The sequence below is a fragment of the Anolis sagrei genome, chromosome 1 (genome assembly GCF_037176765.1).
Source record: "Anolis sagrei isolate rAnoSag1 chromosome 1, rAnoSag1.mat, whole genome shotgun sequence".
Classification (NCBI taxonomy): domain Eukaryota; kingdom Metazoa; phylum Chordata; class Lepidosauria; order Squamata; family Dactyloidae; genus Anolis; species Anolis sagrei.
The window spans coordinates 255,094,650-255,117,712 of record NC_090021.1 but is presented as its reverse complement, the minus strand read 5'-3'; the positions used below and the strand labels follow the sequence as shown (position 1 = coordinate 255,117,712).

At 36.5% G+C, this 23,063-nt stretch overlaps 1 protein-coding gene across 4 annotated transcripts in view; it reads right to left on the bottom strand.

Annotated features, from left to right (window-relative positions):
* Nucleotides 1-23,063, bottom strand: part of FAR1 (fatty acyl-CoA reductase 1) — a 46,279-nt gene that overhangs the window by 5,483 nt on the left and 17,733 nt on the right. For 3 of the 4 annotated variants that reach the window (XM_060766728.2, XM_060766735.2, XM_060766741.2), the window contains 8 exons: nt 21,868-22,043; nt 17,267-17,446; nt 15,460-15,637; nt 14,344-14,388; nt 14,130-14,257; nt 12,701-12,768; nt 10,385-10,556; nt 4,784-4,913 (listed from right to left, as the gene is read on the bottom strand). In XM_060766728.2, the coding sequence (XP_060622711.1) occupies nt 4,784-4,913; nt 10,385-10,556; nt 12,701-12,768; nt 14,130-14,257; nt 14,344-14,388; nt 15,460-15,637; nt 17,267-17,446; nt 21,868-22,043 (1,077 nt within the window). The remainder of the gene's footprint in view (nt 1-4,783; nt 4,914-10,384; nt 10,557-12,700; nt 12,769-14,129; nt 14,258-14,343; nt 14,389-15,459; nt 15,638-17,266; nt 17,447-21,867; nt 22,044-23,063) is intronic. The other variant, XM_060766747.2, reaches the window with a different exon arrangement.

Here is a 23,063-nt window from a genome sequence, read left to right as displayed (position 1 = left end):
GATGCACAGACAAGAATGAACATACCTTTAAAAAATAAACAAGCACAATTATTTGAACGTTGCCTTGATCCAAACAATTTGAGTTTTAATGTTTAGAACTCTTCTAAGTAGACTATTGCTCTATGATTCTACAGCTACATTCATTTTAGAAACTATAATTGCAATTCATTCTTTTCTTTTTCTGAGATATAAGTTTTTTCTGAACATTCACACATGAACACCTGTGCAATATAGCAATTAATTCATAGACTATTGATCTACCAAAAGAAGGCTGGCATGAACATGATAATCGGTATGATATAAAGTTAGTATCAGGAGGTACAATTAACTGTTATTTTCCAACTCTAGTACATCTATTATAATCAATGGAACTCAGCTAAGTATACTTAAAACAGGGGTCCTCAAACTACGGCCTGTGGGCCACTTCCGGCCCGCCAAGGGCACTTATCCGGCCCGCGGAGGAGGAGCGCCTCCCCCCCACACACAGTGCCCCTCCCTTGGCTGGCTCACGCTATCCGTCAGGCCCGATGGGCAGCGTGAGCCAGCCAGCCATGATGTCCAGTCGTGTCTGACTCTGGGGTGTGGTGCTCATCTGCATTTCTAAGTCGAAGAGTCAGCGTTGTCCGTAGACACATCCAAGGTCATGTGGCTGGCATGACTGCATGGAGCGCTGGGGCAGCCTCCCTTGGCTGGCTCACGCTGCCCATTGGGCCCATGAGGTGCTTTACGCGTGAGTAGGCTGCGTGGGGCTGCCCCGGCACTCCATTCAGTCATGCCGGCCACATGATCTTGGAGGTGTCTACGGACAACGCCGGCTCTTCGACTTAGAAATGCAGGTGAGCACCACACCCCAGAGTCAGACACGACTGGTCTTCATGTCAGAGGAAAACCTTTAACTAGGAAAATTGTGGAAGATCCAGGGAGGGAGAAAGAACTCTTGTCTGTTGGAGGTAGGTATGAATGTTTCAATTGGCCACCTTGATTACCATTTCATAGCCTGACAGTTTTTAGGGAGAATCCTTTGTTGAGAGGTGATTAGCCGGCCCTGATTGTTTCTTGTCTGGAGTTCCCCCATGTTTGAGTGTTGTTCTTTATTTACAGTTAAAATTTTAGAGTTTTTAAAATACTGGTAGCCAGATTTTGTTCAGACTAGAAATAGGAAGATTTCCCATTCTCTGCTCCTGGAATTACTGCCTAAAGAGGGCGAGAAAGAACCCTTCCACACAGCAAAATAAGATATGTGCAATGTGTAGAGGGATTTTTTAATTGATTTTTTTTTTAAAACTATAGTCCGGCCCTCCAACGGTCTGAGGGACAGTGAACTGGCCCCCAGTTTAAAAAGTTTGAGGACCCCTGACTTAAAAAGTTCTCAGCTCAACAGGCACAGGCACACTCTGATTAAAAGTAATTGAGTTTAGCCTCAATCGTTTAACAATTAGATAGTCTGCATAGAGCAGGGCTAGTTTGTCAAACAGATTTTTATTTCATTCAAATGAAATAAAATCAAATTTTACTGTCTAATTTCTATTCAATATGAAATAAGGCCATTAAATCTATTTGAATTAATCACATATAAAAAAACAATAGTGTAGACAACACTTCTAATGTTTTGTTTCAATCTGCGAAAAACTAAACTACAGCAGCAACAATAAAAGCATGAGTACAACTTTACCTTATCAGGTTTTATTTCTGAGTTGACTTTTATTCTGCTCCTTTGATATGACCACACATTAATACTTATTTATTAATACTTATGCAACACACCAAAATACCTGGGAGTCACTCTGGACTGTGCTCTGACTTACAAGAAGCACTGCTTGACTATCAAGGAAAAGGTGGATGCTAGAAATCATATCATACAAGAACTCACTGGCACAACCTGGGGATCCCAACTAGATATATGAAGATATCTGCCCTTGCGTTTTGCTACTCTGCTGCTGAATATGCATGCCCGGTATGGAATACATCTCACCATGTTAAAACAGTGGATGTAGCTCATAATAATAATAATAATAATAATAATAATAATAATAATAATAGAAGACCTGGTTATGTCTCACGAATGGAACACTGAAGAAGAAGAAGAAGAAGGAAGACCTGATTGTTGCAGCCCAGGAGCAAGCCATTAGAAGAAATGCAATTAAGGCCAGGATTTAAAAATCAACTGATGACCTAAAATGCAGACTGAGCAAGGAAGCTGATGAAACCATGGACCACATCCTCAGCTGTTGCAAGAAAATTGCACAGACTGACTGCAAACAAAGGCACAGCTCTGTGGCCCAAATGATTCACTGGAACTTATGTCATCAGTACCACCTGCCAGCAGTAAAGAATTGGTGGAAAATCCACCCCACTTAAAAAGAGTAATGAATGAAGCCCTGAACACCAAAAAGATCCCAGGCTCCTGGAAAATGGCGAATATTAGTATGATCCCAAAAGAAGGTTCAGACCCCTGTGAAGTCAAGAACTATAGACCTATTTCCTTACTAAATGTGGATTATAAACTCTACCCAAACCTACTAGCAGAATGACTCAAACATTTCTAAACGATTGGAGGGAGAACCATGGTCTCCTTACAAAGAGCTTCTAAAGAGACAAAATTGGAACTTTTTGATAAAGACACAAGAGGAATTAAATGAAAAGTATAAAGACATTTCATGGTTTCAATACTGACAAATTAGAGAGTACTATAATGTGGACAAGAAAAGAGGCTTTATGACAAAGGAGACGACCTGGGACTAAATAATGCTCTCTCAAAGTAAAACCATCTCTAAAATATATAAGAAACTATCAGAATGGGCGCAGGAAAAAGAGACAGTCAAAGACTGCATGGTAAAGTGGGCCTCAAGCGTAGGATGCTCCATAGGACTCAGTGAATGGGAACTAATATGGTATACTAAAACAAAATATACTTATTCATATGAACTACAGGAAAACTGGTACAAAATGCAGTAACAGTGGTACCACACACCCGAAAAATTAGCAAAGTGTTATAAGAATCTAGAAGCAACGTGCTGGAAATGCAAAAACGAGAAGGGTACATTCCTACATATGTGGTGGAGTTGCAATAAAATAAGAAAATATTGGAAAACAATTCACAATGCAACCCAAAAAATAACCCAAGAACAAATAAAATTCAACCCAGAACTTTTCTTGCTAGGAATCACAGATAACAAATTGGAAAAAAATAAATATATCCTCTTCACTTATCTAACTACTGCTGCAAGAATTGTACTCGAAAGGCACTGGAAAACAGAAGAAATCCCAACGAGACAAGAATGGTTGATAAAAATGATAGAGATTATGAACATGGATTTACTAATTCAACATCTAGCTCACAATCAAAACAGAACTAGAAAAGACAGACTGGTCACAATTAATCAATTTTTTTAAACCGGAGAAGATGAAGATCATGCTATGAATAGAAAAATAAAGGAAAATCCATCCATCTGGAGCAGAAAACCAACTTAGGAAAGAAACAGCATAGAGAATCCCCACCAATTCTGGCCCATGGTCAAGAGCAAGGAAGAACTGTAAATATCACAGCACCCCCCCCTTTTTTTTTACTTTCTCTCCGTTTCCCTCCTTCTTTTCCTTTCTTTCTGCTTCCCCCCTCTCCCTCCCTCCCTTTCATTTTCTTTTCTCCTCCCTCTCCATCTAATTTTTTAATCTGTAAAAGAAAATCAATAAAGATTATTTAAAAATTGGTGGAAAATGATCATGCAAAAATACTGTGGGACTTTCGAATCCAGACTGACAAAGTTTTGGAACACAATACACCAGGCATCACGTTTGTAGAAAAGAAAAAAAGTTTGGATTATTGATGTCGCCATACCGGGTAACAGTCGCATTGAGGAAAAATAACAGGAAAAACTCAGCTGTTATCAGGACCTCAAAATCGAATTGCAAAGGCTCTGGCATAAGCCAGTACAGGTGGTCCCAGTGGTAATCAGCACACTGAGTGCTATGCCAAAAGATCTCAGCCGGCATTTGGAAACAATAAACATTGACAAAATCACAATCTGTCAACTGCAAAAGGTCACCTTATTTGGATCTGCGTGCATCATTCGAAAATACATAACACAGTCCTAGACACTTGGGAAGTGTTCGACTCGTGATTTTGTGATACGAAATCCAGCATATAGATCTCATTTGCTATGACATACTGTGTTTTTGTGTCAGTAAAATAATAATAATAACAATAATAACAACCTTATTTATAGCCCGTTACCATCTCCCAAAAGAGACTTGGGGCAGCTCACAGAAGCACATAGTAATGCAACAGAATATACAACAACAGCAAAATACATATAAGAGTGTCAATTTTTATACACACACACACACACAAACAAACATATGAATCCCTTCTCGTTTAAATAAATACTCAGTAAAATGCAGCAATAGATGTGGATTAAAATATGGACATATCAATGAGACATGCTGCTCTGATACCACAAGATGCAGAGATAATCTTAAGAAATGGGGCTATAAAGTGGAGTCCACTACATGTGAGTGTGGAGAAGAACAAACCACAGGCCACTTGCTACAATGCAGTCCGAGCCCTGCCACATGCACAATGGAGGACCTACTTACAGCAACACCAGTAGCAGTTGAAGTGGCCAGCTTCTGGTCAAAGGAAATTTAGTATAATGCCAAGGGTTTAACTTTGGTTGTGTTTTTTAAAATCACTATAATTGTATTCCCAATTTGCCTCTGACATGAAAAATAAATTAATATTTATGTATTATATACATGACAAATCAGAGTAACAAACTTCACTTGCCTTTTTGTCTTCAGGACTCAGCTGGTTCATAAGCATATTGACATTGTCTGTGTTCCAATCCCAAGAATTACTGGTGAAATATTCTAGTAACATCATAACCTTGTGAAGACGTGTTATTGTTTTCATCATCCTATAGTCCAGAGAAATATGTTATACAGGAAGATCACATTAAAAACTCCCTAAGTAAACTGCCCAGACACCAATGCATGTTACACTAATTTGTCTATTAGACCAAAGCATTCCAGTAGATTGAATAAAATTGGAACATTTCTGCATAGCACTTAAAATTTTGAGATAAACTCAACTACATGCTTATACATTATTGTAAAATTTACACTATACATATGTATTTAAAGATATTTAATATGAGAAGTGATGAAAGAGTAAGGAGGGAAGAAGAGGAGCTATATTTTTATTTTTCATTGTGATTTCTAAAACCAATTAAGAACCTTTATCCTTTAAGATAACTGGTTAGATCAACCCCCCCCCCCCCCCCTATTTTTTACAAGATAAGCATTAGCCTCTTTCTCTCAGCTCCTGAAAACTTATTTCTAGGGATAGTTTTATCAAATAGCAGCTCCTTTGCAAAATAAAGTGCTCAGCATTGCACATGCTTTACATAAAGGAAACCCACCCAATGAGCATATGCCCCTTTCTCTATTGCCATATATACTCGACTCTAAATTAATCTCATGGAAAATCAAGAGCAGGTTTTGAGCCTATTATTAGAGAATTTACTAAGATCAGTGGATAAGTTGAGGGTAAAATGAAGGTTGATGTAACAAATTGATGTGAAGGACAAAGCAAAGGAAAACCATGTTAAAGAACTTAGAAAAATCTGGCAGGTTTAACTGCTCATGTTCAATCTAAATAAGCTGGATGGATGAGGACAAAACTAAATTGTGACTGCCACAATGTGTGGGCTTTGAAGTGCTTGCATGTGCACTTCTTGCAAAGTGAGCTTAGAGTGATCTGCGCAGGGGAGAAAGGAAGGAGGAAGCTGAAGCTGCTGAAAAGGCCCAAGAGCCTGTCTCTGTTCCCCGGAAGTAAGAGACTACAAATCACTGACAAAAAGGGACTTGTGCACATGGCAATCAATAAGTCGGCTATCCAAAAGCAGATCACGAAGCATTGTCCAAAAAGGGGGGATCCTCTGCTTCCGGGGAGGAGGGGTGGGTCCAGGGCCTTTTTGGATTTTTCATTTCTTCTTCCTCAAGCTGAGAGGGACAATCTTAACTTTTACAGAAGCAACTCTGACCCATAAAGAAGATCCCCCAGGTTTTCAATATTATTTTTTTGTCTAATACTTGACCAAATGTTTTTACTAATAATTATAGTCGAGTATATATGATATTCTACAGACAAAAGAGGAATGTAGTAAATGGACATTCATAACAAAATAAATGTCTCTTTTCCAAGGTCATAATTGGTTGTACTGACTGGTGAAATGCATGGTATGAATGTAAATGATTCCAACTAATATGCAGAAATATTATATCAACATCAATTGCCTAGCTGTGGCAATAGCTTGCTAAAATACATTGAAGTCTAACATTAGGGTCAAACTGGAAAGCAACTTATATGAATACAGTGTATGAGTATATGGATTTGAATCCTATAAATGTCAGTATTTCTGACCTAGGCTAAAGAAAGGGACTTCAGTCCAATGTATTTTCTCCTTTTGGATCTCTGTGGCATCATCCCTGCCCTCCTAACTAGCTGCACATTAGGAGTGCAAAGAGGTTGCAGAACAGAGGTTTTCTCCTTCACTCACTAGCCCTGAACACGTTCCCCATAGGTTCTTCTCTCAAGGAAGGAAAAGCCATGGACATATCTGGGCTAATATCTTTGGCCCTTGAAGAGTGAGCCATATGTGAGAGGCAATTCACACTTGGGGGCCGGGTGGTCTCAATGAAGAATACAAGGAAGATTGAGAGCATTCTTGCTGCTGTTGTTTTGATAGCAAAGAGAGGCAAGGAAAGCATGACCTACTGGATGTGAGGAAGGAATGAAAACTGGTCTTATCAGGGGTTGCTCTCACAAGAAGGTGTTCCTCAAAGCTATGTATCACTCCTGCCTATCGGGGCAAGAGAAAGGAGCAATCTAACCCAGGAGGGTCTGCCTTTCATTGCTGGGAAATAAGTCTTGCTGTAAATAGTGTAACAGCATCTGATTGTAATGGAACAGATTGGAATACGCAGTTGTGCTAAACATTCATTTCCAGTCTGATCCTTATGATCAATGAGACAGATAATAAAGAGCAGTGATAATGGGAAGTGTAGTGAAGAATAGAAACAAAGCCAGCAATTACTGCTTTGGAAAGTTAACTTTTTAAGTAGAGATTATGGCCATTTCACTATATGAGCCAGTATGACCAAATTCCATTATGTGTATATATGTGTGCCCATGTGTATGTTTGTGTGTGAGAGAGCATGCCTATAGCAATAGTTATAACAGGAGACTTACATTCTGGAAACGATAACTAGCCACGAGCAAACCAGTACAAGGTAAATAAAAAGGATTGTTCTAAGAGGATGTTAGCACATCACAGTACACCTAAGAACCTGAGCAGCATGTAAGCTACATCAAGGGAAAATGTATTTCTCACCCATATTAAGAAGAGCTTAGCCAAAGCTTTTTTCCCCAAACATTCAAAAGCACAAAAAATCAGCAGAACAGAAAAAGAAAATACTGAACATAAGTATTTTAACAAGGCATTGAATTTTTGAAATACAGTTGAATGTGTAGAAAAACATGACAAATAAAGAGTTACTCCCTTTCTAAATAAACTACTTTTATTTTAACTGATCTGGCTATATTTTCAGGAAGGAAGGCAATCAAGAGTAACACTGGGTTCTTGTGGGTTTTTCGGGCTATAGGGCCATGTTCTAGAGGCATTTCTCCTGACGTTTCGCCTGCATCTATGGCAAGCATCCTCAGAGGTAGTGAGGTCTGTTGGAATTAGGACAATGGGTTTATATATCTGTGGAATGGCTGGGGTGGGGCAAGGAGCTCTTCCCTGCTGGAGTTAGGTGTGAATGTTTCAACTGACCACCTTCATTAGCATTTAAAGGCCTGGCTGAGCCTGGGAAAATCCCCTGTTGAGAGGTGTTAAGATGTGCCTGGTTGTTTCCTCTCTGCTGTTTTGCTGTTGTAATTTTAGAGTTTTTACACTTCCAAGTTAGAAGTATTTCTGGCTCAATATATATGCTACTGAATTGAGCAAGCTAAATCTGTGGCAGTTGTAGTTGTTTTAGGATCACACATTACAGATTTCCCAACATTAGTGAAGAGCTAAGAGGCACAAGGTGTTGTGCAAATAGAATATTACACACTGACATATTTCACTGCCATAGCAACTCAGTCCAGAACTTTGCTGTTATGCTAGACTTAGGCCTGCACCCATGTCTGTGAAGTCTACATGTGGAGTGTAGGATGAGCTCATAATTTAGTTTGATTATTTGCTATAGAAAATACCTGCCTTTTTCATTATGTTTTCTTCACTGATTCTAGATTCATGAACAAGTAATCATTCTAGCATTTGCTATGCCATATAAGAAGTTCAAATGAACTCTTTCAGATATTGGGATGTGGAAAGAGATCAACAAGAAATGGTGTCTGAATAGCACTTCAAAACATTTTAAAGTGATTGTCAAATGAGGGTTGGGGGCATTTGGGATTCACTTCAAGAAGTCTTGGTCTTGACTGGTCATAAAAGAGCTACTTGCATCAATTTGGAATTCTAATCACAACCTACATAGCAACACTATGTTACAACTTAAAAAGAAGATGTAGAATTTATCATCTGTTTGAATGGATGACTGCCATTTTGTCCTGCATGTGTAGGGATCCCCACTTCCAAAGTCTAATGCCTTATTCTGTAGTGGCCCACTTTGCTGTCAATGACAGGCATACGTTTTGTATTAGATGAAATTACTATAATTTGGCATGGACAAATAAAATCAGTAAAAGAGTTTCTATACAAATAAGGATAAACATAAGCTTTAGACATTCCTTCTCTCACTCACTCCTTACAACTTTGGCTGCTTACTGGCTTGTAAATCTGTTAGACAATCTTATTATTTTGGTTTAGCAGGAACAGTAGTAGCACCAGGATTGGACAAACTGAAATGTTCTCTGTTTAGCAAGACCAGCTGATGTTTTACCAGCTACAGCAAACCTAAATTAGCAGAAGTTTTCAAATTTGAATGTTAGTATGAACTTTGGTAATATGTTATATAGCAGCAGTAAAGGTTTTTCCATGACTTTATGCATAGCATGGTTGGTTTGAGGGACACAAATATGGGAGGTATGGGAATTATGTAGCTTTATCAAAGATAAAGGTATAAATATTTGTCATTGCTTCCAATCTGTACCAACACAGAAATAAAGGAAACTGTCTAAATCAAGTTTTACACAAGAGTAAGCTTTATGCATGCTGACTGAATTAAGTTACCTAGTAAGGTAACTCTGATACTGCAATGGCAGCTGTCAAGTCTGATAAGAGTTCTTAATGCAAAAGCCATGCTAAAACATTATGTAAAACCCCCAAATCAAGAAACAGGATTTCCTTCTTCTTTCTTAATGCTATGTTTACTATGGAAACAGAATTAGAGATCTCTTCCATCTCCTTGGATATCAATGGTGGAGATTTTGTGGACATCAGTTCTGTAAAATAAAGTTTGAAAACTGCATTTTTTTTTTAAAAAAAGCTTTCAAATAGGGAGAGCAAAATAATTGTGTAATTTAAATGAGTTAAAGGAGACCTTATGTCTGCTTAAGAATTTAGCCAGAAGAATTATAAGCCAAATGATGGTTGAATACAATGCATTTTAAGTGACATATTATTAATTTTTTTGAAACGTATCTCTTCTATTCTAGTCCCTTCCCTTTTCCATCCATTTTGGCTTATAATTTCAATAACAGTGCTAGAGTAGAATTATTCAAAGAGCTTAGTCATTGGTTGCAGTGGTGAGATTCACTTTAACAAAGTAAACCTTAAGCAACCTCTAAGGTCCAAGAAATATCCAGCTCTTTTACTGTTATTGTTGATTCTTCTATTAGAAAAAGCTCATGCCATTGATCTACATCACCAACAAGCTTCCATCACCTTTCTAGCAAAGAATTAGCCCTTTCTTTCTTACCACGGTTTCTGACCTGTCAACCTGAGAACAACATCGCACAACAACGCAGGAAGTATGTGACCGACTGTAGTCCAATAATGATGTATAAGTGGGCTGGACTGCAATTTAATATTGGGACGCCTTACTGCTTGTTCTAAAGGATTCTTCTTGAAAATCAAATTTATGTAACACTCTGTAGAAAAATAAGGGTCAAAATGTTTTGAGTAGCTCTTATTTAAAGAATGAATTCACAATAGGTAGCAAATTCAGTCAGTCCTAGACATCTTGACACTTCAGTGACAGCACAATAACCATACTGCACCATTTTCCAGAAGACTTGAATCAGACATCTCCTCTGATTGAATGGTTCGTTCAATCACAATTGCAAACAAAGAAAAAAATTAGTTAATGTATTCATTGTGTAAACATGGGATTGCAAAAAGCCAAAGGGACACAACACAGAGCTAGTCACCATTACCTTGGGCTTCTTCCTGTAATCCTGAGGTAGGTATCATACAGGAATGCTGGGGCCTTATGGCTTACAGCAATCCAATAGTGATATAAAAGGTGATTGGAGGTTAGATTTACATTGGGCCGTCTGAAGGCCTGTTCGAGAGGATTCCTCTTGAAAGTGGATATTACATGGTATTCTAAGAAAGAAAAGTTGCGGAACAGCTTTGATAATAACCATGTAAATGTAATGGACTTCCATGGACATCACAACAAACATTTATTTATTTATTTCCAGTATTTCTACATCACAACATTCACTAAATTACAGCATATATTTCTGACAAATCTTTCATTAACAAGTCATGCTAAATTCTGTTCAACTACTGGATTGAAAATTTGTGAAGTGCAACACTTACTTTAGTTACTCTTCTACTTTGTTCTTCCTTACTTATTAAAACTCAATAAACAGCGTTTCAAAACCGGACACTCATTAAAACCAATGTAGCAAATCCCAAGTTTGTTGCATTAGTTTTAAACAATGATATGTCAGATATTCAAGTTAAATTTGTTCATTAAAATGTATTTTAAATTCTCAATTTGAATGTTCTGACTTAGCCTTTTACTTCCGTAACCCTTAATTCTTCCAAAATAAACTGTTACATTTTACTGTAAATGGAAATCATAGAGCAAAACAGGAGAAATACACTGTGTCTCAAAAAGTGTATATACCCTTCCAGAGCTAGTAATAGTTATGGTGAGTATTTGAAGGCTAATCCATTTATATTGAAGAATAAATGTTAGATTAATGATTAAATCAGTTTTAGATTCCATCTTAAATTAAAATTTTATGTAAGATGTTTAAATAGTTATTTCTGAACAGCAATGACCTGCTTACATTGTCAAAGCACGGAGTTTTAAACCTCACTTAATTTTTTTTCTTGTAATTTTGCAACACAGCGCTACTATAGGAATCTTTAATCCTATTAAAATGTGTACATTTTTGGAAAAACTTTTAAAAGTCCAAAACTATAAGCTGTTAAGGATATATACAGTTCTTGCGTGCACCCTGTGTACAATTTACCCAAACAAACTAACTAATACCCAGTCCCATACTTGTTTAAATGAATACATGTTATAGCTACAAAGATTCAAAAAAACTATTAGGAATATAGATATAGATGAGGAAAAAATATAAAAAAATGATGCAACATGGAAAAAGGTATGTGGCAGTTCTTAAAATTAATTAACTGATGTGGAAATAGGATGAAGTCAATATAAAATTGGAAATGTAAAAAACAAACAGAAGTGGACACATTACTAATTTCAGCACCTTACACAGTATTTTTCTCCTGCACTTTGTTTTATGCAAGAATTCTTATGGTTTTGTTCAGTATTATAGAATCAACGTGTGTTTCCTATGCTGTGTAAATCAAGTGTGTACCTTATACTGAAAAGTTGCTTTCTAATGCAGTCTCTTTTCTATTAGAAAGAAGACAGAACTCTGTGCACATTATGCAAATCCACTTAACATGCAATACAGGTATTATTACATTTTGTTTATGTTCCACTAAGTTTAACTATATTGGATCATTTCCTCTTCTCACCTAATCAAAGTGAGAACACAGGAATACTTGCAACATTGTGGATCTGCCTCTGACTACTAGTAATGTTGGGAATCACCCCTCTCCCTTCTGAGTTGTGCACTAACACCACACTGAAGAACAGATTTAAACTGGTCATTTTGAAACAAAAGCTTCTGCACTTCTCGTGTATTCTTGTGGAATCAGTGTACACACAGCTAAATAAAAAGCTATTTTGTATTGTGTTTCCTGTTACTTTGGCAATTATTTTTAAATAGTTTTGTAAAAATGTTTACTACAATTGCTTTGAAAAAGAAAAAAAATGTTTTTCTCCATCTCAAATGTGCAATGTTGCTAAAATGGCCCAATAAATGTATAACATGTATTTAGCAAATGATTTATTTTCATTACAACACTGTTAAAAGTGTAGTGAATAATAATAATAATAATAACAATTATTATTATTATTATTATTATTATTATTATTATTATTTAAGGAAAGAACAGGAAGCTCATTTACTGTTAAAGTTGTTCGTATTTAGGAAGCAATGAGATACAACAAAGTTGAGTAGAATTTGCCCAAGACCTTGGAAGGCGTCAAGTTAGAGTGTGTCTTTTTCTTCAAATTTTATTTTAAGATTCCAATCAGTTTTATTCTGATGGGAATCTAACAGGATACATGTTTTAAACCTTTATAACGATTAACACTGAGCTATTTTAGAAACTGTAATAATTCTATTATGTATGACAAAAAGACCTACCAACTTCACCCCAATGAAAGGGATTGGTGCCACCTGTTGTACAGTTGTATACCATAATATTTCTTGGTCTGGAAAACAGAACAATTTTTCCATATTACCTTTCCTTCAAGCACAAATAGGCAGGCAAAAAGGCAAGACAACAAAAATTATAGCAATGATAGTAATGATAAGAAATCAGTGGCCTATCTTAAAAGTAACTATAGATCAGATGTTTACAAAATGACTCTAGCATTCACTGGAAGGCAAAATAGAAATATGTAACCTAAATATCACTTTGAACAGGTCAGAGAAAAAAAGGAAGAAGCAGAGAATATTTTCCTCTTTCTTTATTGGGCAAGATCTGTTTATGGTAAAGCAGTCCACCTCATTTGTGCTTCTTCTTGCACTGAAGTTTTAGGTTTAGAACATTTGGGAGTACTTCTCAAAATTTAAGATCCAGTGATAGGTTTCTGTTGGCAAAATAGTGGGACACAGCAAAACAAAAGGAAAGTGGCTCCCACTTCCACTGCAGTCTTCTATGTGCCTTCTTAGTTCAACTGTACAGAATCAGGGTAACCCCTCAGGTGCATTTTTGAAGACATAGAAAATTGAGGTAAAAAAGGGAGGGAAAGAAAAATCCTACCTGCAGAACACCAGCTATAGCCCAAAGTACTTATTTCTTATTTAGCTCCAACAAACTGTCCAAATCTGGATTTTTTTTTCATTTTGGCAATATTTCTCAAATTTATTTGTCTAAGCCATTCTTATGTTAATTATTTCTCATATTGATTATCAAAACAGTATTTACTAATTCACCCAGTTTTTCATTCACCCAGCTTCTATATTACTTTCAATAAGTTTTCCTATCACATTTTTCTGTTTTGTTTTTCTTTGCTGTCTCTTATTCTCTGAAATAGATGAAATGGGGCAGTGAACCTAAGAGCCGTTCAGCAGTGGAACTCTGCAGTGTGGTGGAGGCTCCTTCTTTGGAAGCTTTTAAACAGGGGCTGGATGGCCATCTGTCAGGGGTGATTTGAATGCAATATTCCTGCTTCTTGGCAGGGGGTTGGACTGGATGGCCCATGAGGTCTCTTCCAACTCTTTGATTCTATCCTTGACTGAAAGGGCAGTGTAATGCACAAGGCTCATTAACAATGCAAAGGGTTCTAAGGAAGGCTACCTACTACCTTTGAAACTCTTTCTGAATTCTATTCAAGTATTATATATCTCAGTACATGGCCCTACATTTTGGGCTCAGAACAGTAGGTCATAATGTGGTTGCCTGTCCAAGTGCCAGTGTACAGTGGCTCTAATAGTGCAGCCTAGAATAGCAGGAGCAAATTTTACTTTCCTTATGTCCAGGAGAGCAAACACCACTGTCAAATGTAATTTAGGAATATACACCTACAGTATAACATATGAGTGCTATTTTCAGAAATGGCACTGTCACCTGTTATACCTATTAACACCTGAATACCAAGCAGCAGCTATTGTTGTGTTGATGACTACGTCCACTGGAATAAGATCTGCAACTGCATTGTTGGAGGCTCGCATCGTTCGAAGAATTCCTTTTCCTGCCTTGAAACAGAAGGCATACAATGAGAACAATAATTTAAACTCCTTCTGTTTTTCACACAACATGTATTTGTATACATGTCACTTACAGCAATAAAAAGGCCACTGGGTCCATTGAAGTTATCAATCCATCCCTACAGGGAAACAAAACATAAGAATTAAATATTTACTGGGCCAATGCCTAGGAAAAAACTTGAAGCAATTTTCTAAATAACTAAATGTCAGAATATCGAATGTTGTATCCATCATCAGTCCTTGTGTCATTCCAAAAAAACAAAAAACAAAAAAAACCCAGTGTGGATCTCCTTCATTTTTAAACTATTTTGGTAGTCTTGGGTAGCTTCCAAATAATTCCTAGAGCAGGAAAACGGAGCCTGGGCCCATTGTTCACCCAGATTTATCATATTATGCAAGCTACAAGACAGGATAATGAGCCAAGAGAAGAATCCTGTTTTAAAAGTAAAAGACCATGAACCCTGGTATATCCAAAATATTAACAAGCAGCTGTGGGAGGAGTCAAGCCACAGGAAATTATTCAGTACCCTTGCTTTCTATTCTGTGCAACCATATGCACTGTCTAAGAATGCCAGCTATCCTGAGCTTGAAAACAAATAAGAATGCCTATCAGTTTGGTTTATTTTGAGGGTGTTTTACACAGTTGAGATTTTTTCCCCTTAGTCTACCAGTAAAAACCTGCCTGAGAAAAATGGTTTGTCTGAAAGTCAGTTCTCTCCACCCTCATTAATGTTCTTGTTACCCTTTCACTCTTTCTGTGTATGTATGCTTATGAGTCAAATATAATATGCTTAGAATCTGGAAAAGGTTGCTATTTTATTTATTTTAATTTGTTTATTAGGTTACAATAATGAGATAAGTGTTTTCTCAAGGAACTTCAAAAGAGAAAACTCTAGACAACAACTGTAGTGAACACAGGCAAACATGTGATGGTATTATCAAAAGCTTTATAAAACACTGCCATTGCTGAATCTAACCATACAGCTTTCTTATGGTTAATAGCTACATTTTTTGCAAGAAAATGTCAGCATACCTCAGGACAACAGACACCTAAACTCATTTATATCTACACTTTAAAACAGAAAGCATACATTAATCAAGCCACATGCTATGCTCTGCTTCTAATACATGAAGTTAGAAATTCAGCAATACTTAGCAAAAAAATCAGCAAGAAAAGAAAATTGACTTACTGGGAATGGCTCCTTCCAGCTGGCACCCACAATTGATGGCCTTATGATGGCTACATTTAGTTTTGAACCTCCCTGCTGCACAATGTATTCTGCTAAGGCTTTTGTATATGTGTAAGTATTAGGCCTGTCTCCTAATAGTTTTGGTGTAATATCGTTCACTAGGCTGTCATCCATCCACCTGAAGAAATAAAATATTTATCAACTCATGCCCAGCATGTATTCTTCAAATTAACCAATGCCCCACAAATTTTGTATAATAGCTACAGATAAACAATGTTTCCAACAAAAAAGACAATAAACTAAATAAACAATAAACTAAAAGAATTAAGGGAACATGGACACCCCCACTGATATAAATGACAGATTTGCTTTTTTTAATCTTGGGACTTTCCTATCCCCTTTCTAGTCCTGCCTGATTCTGTACTTCCCCAGAGACACTCAGAAAGATTAGATAACCCTCCTGAACTATGTAAACTGTGTCATAGTGAGTGAGAAGAAATACTATAAATAAGGGAAGAGGCATCTTCTGCTTATGTAACTTGGATCCAATGTATAGTTTCAGGTCATTTTCAAAAGTAAAGTGGAAATGCCATTTTGAGCTGACTTGAGTAGCTATTTCTCACTGAAATTTTGAAGGCAGAAATGAGTACGGCTCAAGTATTATGTTAACATCTTAACTACACAAAGCAAAAGAAATTTTATCAACACTAACAGCTATTCAGCTATGTACTATATCAACATTAAAAGAATATACAAAAACTTGTGTTCCTCTGTTTGGTCTTTACTAAGGACATTAATTTATTACTGTGGCTATTCGTATTTAGAAAGTTTAATCTGCTTCTTTTTTATTCATGGACATTTTGAAAAAAAAACACATGTTTCCACTGTTCAGGATGTTGACACCTTATCCTCAATCTGGTTTTTGTTGCCATGATTTGTTTGGAGTGGATTTGCAATTGTCTTCCTCCAAGGATGACAATTATTTGCTCAAGATCACTCACTGGATTTCATGGCTGATTGGCATTTCAAACCATAGTCTCCAGAAATATAATCCAATACTAAAATGACTACACCATGCTGGCACCCAGGCAACTAAATTTTTGCACATGCAAACTGGATTAGAATTAGGATTTGCTTTCATTATTGGGAGCATTCCTTCAGAAGATTTCTTCCAGGATATTCCAGCTGGGAAGCACAATTTCTTTTGACTCCACTTGCAAAAGCTCACTGGTCTTATAGCTTCAAACATAGCCTCCTATATTGTTCCAGGAGATCACTCTCTCTCTATGAAACTGATTTTTACATGGCACAAATGGCTGGGAGAGAAGCAGGGAAATACTTAACTTCCTTTCCTTTCTCACCACCAGAAATGTTGTGCAGGTTCACAAAGCATTCGTGGGCAGTCCTGCTGTTTGAGCAGGACTAGATCTGTATCAAAATTGTACTAATTATAAGTTTACTGCCAGTTTGTACTGGGGTAAGCCACAGTGGTAACCACAGAGGTCCACAACTACTTTCAATTGACCTTAAATCAGAACTTAAAACTAGTATTCTTAACTTTTCAAAAGCCCACCTGGAAAATTGGTGTTTCAAAGCCCAGAAAAGTTTCTAATATATTTGCTTCTTGCTGTTTAATTTGTTTCATAACATGTCATTACCAATCTTACATTCCAGATACCTGCTAATCATTTCTAAATGTTAGACTACATAGTCACATTCAGAACAAAAACATCAGTTCTAATTTTATTAAAAATAAATTGCCGATATTTTTATTTTGAAAAAGTGAAAAAAGAGATTTGGTACATACTCTAAACAATCTATTAACTTCTTAGGATCAACAGGTGGTGGGTAGACAACTTCTTCAATGTGCTTTTGATTGCAGTACGCATACGCTGTTGAAACATGGATAAATACATCTAGATTCTTCATTTTCTGGGCCAAGAAGAGAAGCTGCTGAGTTGCAATTACATTGAGTTGAACAGCATCTCTGTTGAAAGTAAAAAATAATTAAATGAGTAATGGAGAGGACTTTAGGATACTACTGACCACATTCTTTCCACTCCCACAGCCAATATGTATGGCCTCTAGCAAACCTATTTGCCAACAAAGAAAATGCAAGAAAAATATTTTTATCTTAGTGAGCAACAGCGTTTTGGAGTCAGAAAGGGGGTTACATTACAATAGCAAGCTGGACAAATTCAGTACTTTGTAAAGTACTGATGTATTACATTCATGCTACTATATGAAGTGATGGCAAGAAACAAAAGGTCATCAATACAGCAAAGGAATCGTCTGCTTGACGCAACTCTAGGGAAATCTGAGGTTTACCACCCACCAGTGCTAAGTTGCCTGTAAAATATTCAGGAAGCACTTTAGCACCATTAAAGTTAACGCTTGTTTAAACAAGGTTTTCCCCACGATTACAAAAAGGAATGAGAAGGGGCAACCCTATTTAATTCATCTGTAAATCCTTTATTGATAACACTACAATTATTATACAGAATGTATAGAGATGTTAGAATTTTTAAATAGCTTCTGTGTTTTACCTATTTTAAAAAGAAACTTCAATTCTAAACTACTGAATGCCATGGAAGCATCAAATTAGTCTAGTACTGCAAGCTGAGCTTTGTTTCTATTAGCAGATTGGATAACATTAAATAATCTCCTAACTGGATCAGAGATTTACCAATTACAAATGAAGTCAAACTGCCAGTCTACATCTAGCCTCCTGTAACACTGCCTAATCTGTCAACCAGCAAAATAATTTAACAACCTCATAGTGGAGGAAGATTTAATCTCCTCTAGATCCATTTCCAGTTTTTAAATAAGTACAACACAATTGAATTGCCCTAAGGATCTAATTTTGTAGCCCAATAAAATTAACAGTTTTGGTCCCAGAAGACACCTTTAAAAAACTGGCTTCACTGGTCTAAAAACATTATGAAAAGGCCCATACATGTCCTAGACAATGTTGGAGGATATCTGTAGACAAATTTGAGGTTTCTTCTGAGCCGGTGTCCCCCCCACCTAAGATTTTTGAGGAGTAATGTGCCCCCAGCATCACAACAATAATCAAAATTGTTTAAGAAAGGAATCACATGGCTGAGGAACAATCTTAATTGGAGGCTGGTCTGGAGTAAAAATGGTTGCTACTTCAGTGTTCCTGCAGTCTTTCCAGCATGCCCAAACTGAAATATAGTATAGTCTTGAACAGGTGTCAAAAATTTCTGAATATGTAGTATATGGTCTCTTATGTTATCAAGAATTGGTTAAGCTTGAACTTTTGAGAAATGACCAAAAGGATGAAATAATTATGATTTACTCATTTACTAAGATCCGAAGAATATCTAGTAAAGTTTCTTCACAGGATCAGTGCCTCTTTTTGAAAAAAGGAAAGAGTATTTTGTTCACCATTGGGGAAAAAGAATAAGTCAAACATATTTTCATTACTATCGAAAGGACAGACCAATTTCAAGGATCAAAGGATGTGTCACAGTAAAATCTATCAATCATTTCTCTTATAAATTACCATCTTCCCAAGTCTCGGACTGAAGAGTGATTAAATTTTTTCTCATTCAGTAAAGTATTTGTTGAACCTAGCCTATAGAAATCTCGGGATGTGTCTCCTGTAGAAAGATATCAGTATCCTCTTGTAAATTTATGCCTTAACGGTATCTTCATTTGATTGTGATAAAGTAAAGGTTTCCCCTGACATTAAGCCTGGTGTGGGGGGGGGGGGATCATCTCCATTTCTAAGCAGAAGAGCCGGCATTGTCCATAGACAGCTCCAAGGTCATGTGGCCAGCATGAATACATGGAGCGCCGTTACCTTCCCGCAGAAGCAATACTTATTGACCTACTCACATTTGCATGTTTTCCAACTGCTGGGTTGGCAGAAGCTGAGCCTAACAACGGGAGTTCACCCTGCTCCCCAGATTCAAACCGCCAACCTTTTGGTCAGCAAGTTCAGCAGCTCAGTAGTTTAACCCACTGCGCCACCAGGGGGCCTTTTGATTGTGATACCAAGAGTTAAACAGATTCCCTGAAATTGTATTCTATTAAAAGGGCTATCTAAAATAAACTTGTATATCAGGGATTCCAAGCACACACCCTTTTAAAAATAGTTTCAGAACAAAATATCTACCCAGAAAGCTCCTGATTCAAGGAGCCATTAAAGGACTATGTTTCAGCCATCCAATTTTCTGGGCATTGGTGGATTTTTCCCCCTGAAAATTGAAAACATTTCAAATTGACATGTGTACTAGACAAATATAAGTAATATCACTTGGACTATGGGGTTCTTAATAGAGTTCTATTTAAGCAGTAGGGTCTATAATAATGTTCTGGAGATTCTTTTAATCACAATCCCATATTTATCCAACAGACTCAAACAGCAAGAAAAACTTACAAATCAGAGCAAGTGAGCCAAACGTTATGACACTTTTTCTTTGAATATAGAGAAACATGAAGACGGTTGACGTTTAGTAAATAGATTCTTAAATTTAGAAGTTTCTTCAGATTGTACACAAACTGAGACTTGGGGAGCTTGGTAATTCTAGCATCTCACACACATTTTTAAACTACACAACTGGAAAGCCATACTATAGCGTTTACTCTAATACATTATATTGTAGCTGTAAGAAGTACCTGCCACTCTTTCTTTCCAGACTCCTCTAGTTATAGCAGAGGATCAAAAGAAAAAATCAGAGTCCTAAATCTGTGTGCAAGTTCATCAAAATCACTCAGAACACATTTACAATAGCTCTTTGTGTTTCTCATACTGCTGATGATTTCACAACAAAATCATCTTGATTTCTGGGGAAAGAAATCATGAAACATCTCTTCCTCACAAAAATACAATTTGTTTTTAAAAATCTACAAGGCTAATTAGAAATAGTGTTGTTCGCAAAAAAAACCCACACATTTTTGTGCTAACCCCTCATATGACTTTCACATCAAAATGTGTTTTTTTGCACATAATACTTTCATAAAACACTTTGGGAAGTCGAAACTACCAAATTCTTGCTACTGTGCCAGAAAACACATTTTCCAGCAATGAAACAAAAAACACTGAATATTCTTTCCATCCATACACACACATAAACTTAAAGGATATTTACTTCGGATTTCTCCTCATCACTCTGATTTATCTCATCTACATGTAAGAATCTTGCTATTGCTTCATGGTGAGAGCTGCAAAATTATCAGGCGAGGTAAGCATTCACAAAAGCAGACTGACCCTGTTTGAACATTGGGTTCTCATTAGCAACTAAGTACTGTGCAAGCATATGATTATATTTGTCAAATCGAGCAAGCCACATATTTGTTCTAAGTAAAAGTACAAGAGGAATAATGAATTAACTACCAGCTTGAGGCACCAAGTAAAGTTAAGCTTCCTGCCTAGAATCCAGTTAAACACAATTATTTACAGTCTTACCTAATTGCAATTTTTACACTGAGATGTGCATAAGAGATCAGACTGGAGAAAATCTTGATTGGGTTTAATAATACAGAATTATGCCAACATATGAGAGAAGTAGCTGGTACATAAAGATACACGGCAAGGGTGAAAAGGTTCAGTCCTGCACAGTATGAACAAGCTTAGATTCCAGAAATTATAGTGAGCCTTCACTTCAGTCCAAATAGGAGCTTGATTCTGGGAAACCTGACCTTACAAAGTTATGACCAATATTTTCTTGAATCACCAAGATATATGTCACCACCATATTTTTCAATAATCGTTGCAAGCTTTAGAAATAAGCAACCATTTAAGATGTAAGATACTAAATTTCTCTATTAAGTCATAAAACGAAGCCATATTTCTATTTTCATAAGCCAGTATTTTAAATGAGTGCCTAAATAATTTAAGAGATTAGACAACATATTAATAAACTAGCTGTCTATTAACAAATATGCTTTACCTTTGGCAGGAGTAATTTCCAAGGACAGACCACTCTGCACATTTATGTATATATGTGCCTTCATGTCACCTATTAACTCTCAGAAATTCAAAGTTTTTTAAAGAGAGGTTTTCTTAGTTTCGCCACTTTCTTCCCCTGAAATATAGTCCCCCAATCCCATTGGTTGTCTCCCATCCAATGAATGACAGGGCTGAGTCTGCTTAGTGTCCAAGATCAGACAGGATTTCCTTCCTTTAGGATATTTGGGATAACTATACTTAAAAGAGTACAAGAATGAAGTAACTGCGAATGAGTGTTCTTTTGTGACTATTTTGAAACCTATGATTTCAAAACTAGCACACTCTTTGCATTCAGGTATCAAATTAGACGAATGAGGCTATTCTTTCTCTTTCCTCAAACTTAAAAATATACAGAATGGAGTTTTCTGCACCTAAGCAAGAGCTACAGACATAAATATACACACACTCTTAACATAATGTATACTCACCTTAGAATTTCATTGAATCTTATAGTAGCAGCACAGTGGAATATAATGTTAATGCAATTTATGAGGTTTTCTTTGTCTTCCTCGCTAAGGGCCATTTCTAGTTCTGTAAGGTCACTAGCAACTGCTATAATTTTTTCTTTAAATTCTGGCTGTTCATCTCTCAGTCTGTCAAAGAGCTGTAAACAATATTTTAAAATAAAAAGTCAAATATTGCTTTAAGGTATTTTACATTAGTTATATATCTATATGTTGTTAAGTTTTTATTATGCTATGAAAAAATATAATCCAAAATGAAACTTCCTAGTACAAGTATGCAATGTGCAAACCACTTAAGTATATGTGACGCATCCTACATTCAAATCAGGTATCCCCTGGCACCTGTTGTCATTACACTATGAAGAAGAAGAAGTCTGTGAACTCTACATAAGACAGTATTTTGCTTAAATTTGGAAATCTATGTTTTAATCTATGTTCTAAACAAGCATACTGCTTATATCCCATGAGATAACTGCAGGCTACCCAAACCTTTAAGCTTCTCATCACAGGCATTGAATACATTTAGCCTTGCTTTGAAATAAGAATGATTTGAAACATTGAAAAACTGGAATTAGATTCTCCTGAAATTTAGTGTTTGGTTGTAAACATGAGTGATGCAAATATGGAAAAGGGGTTAATAAATCATTATTTATAACATTTGTGATTCAGGCTACTGATATGTTATTTGTCCATGCAAACATCCCATTTAAGAACAGCTTTCATTATTTCATACACTGTGAATGTTACTATCAACCTACAACACTGATTACATGTAAGACATTTGGAAAGTGTAATTCAAGATCTGTATAGACCTACAACAAAATACAAAAGCAGTGGTCTTTGTTCAGGATTCCATATAAGACAACCTATTCATTGATATCTCGTCTTTAAAAGTCTGGGGAGAACACTCCTAAACAGGAAGAAATTGACTCAAAAGGTGACTGGAAGTGATCTCTCTCTTAATTATCCAAAATGACTACTATAACCTGCTGTTGGCTCTCTGACGACACTGAAAACGAGGGTCAGCCTTTGGAAAATATTTACTCGGGTCTACAAAGATCAGTGATAACACTCTTCTTTATGTTGCTAGTGTAGCGGATAAAGGAAGTGAAGAAGAGATAATGGGTTACACCTAAACATGGAAGCAGGTTACATTTTAG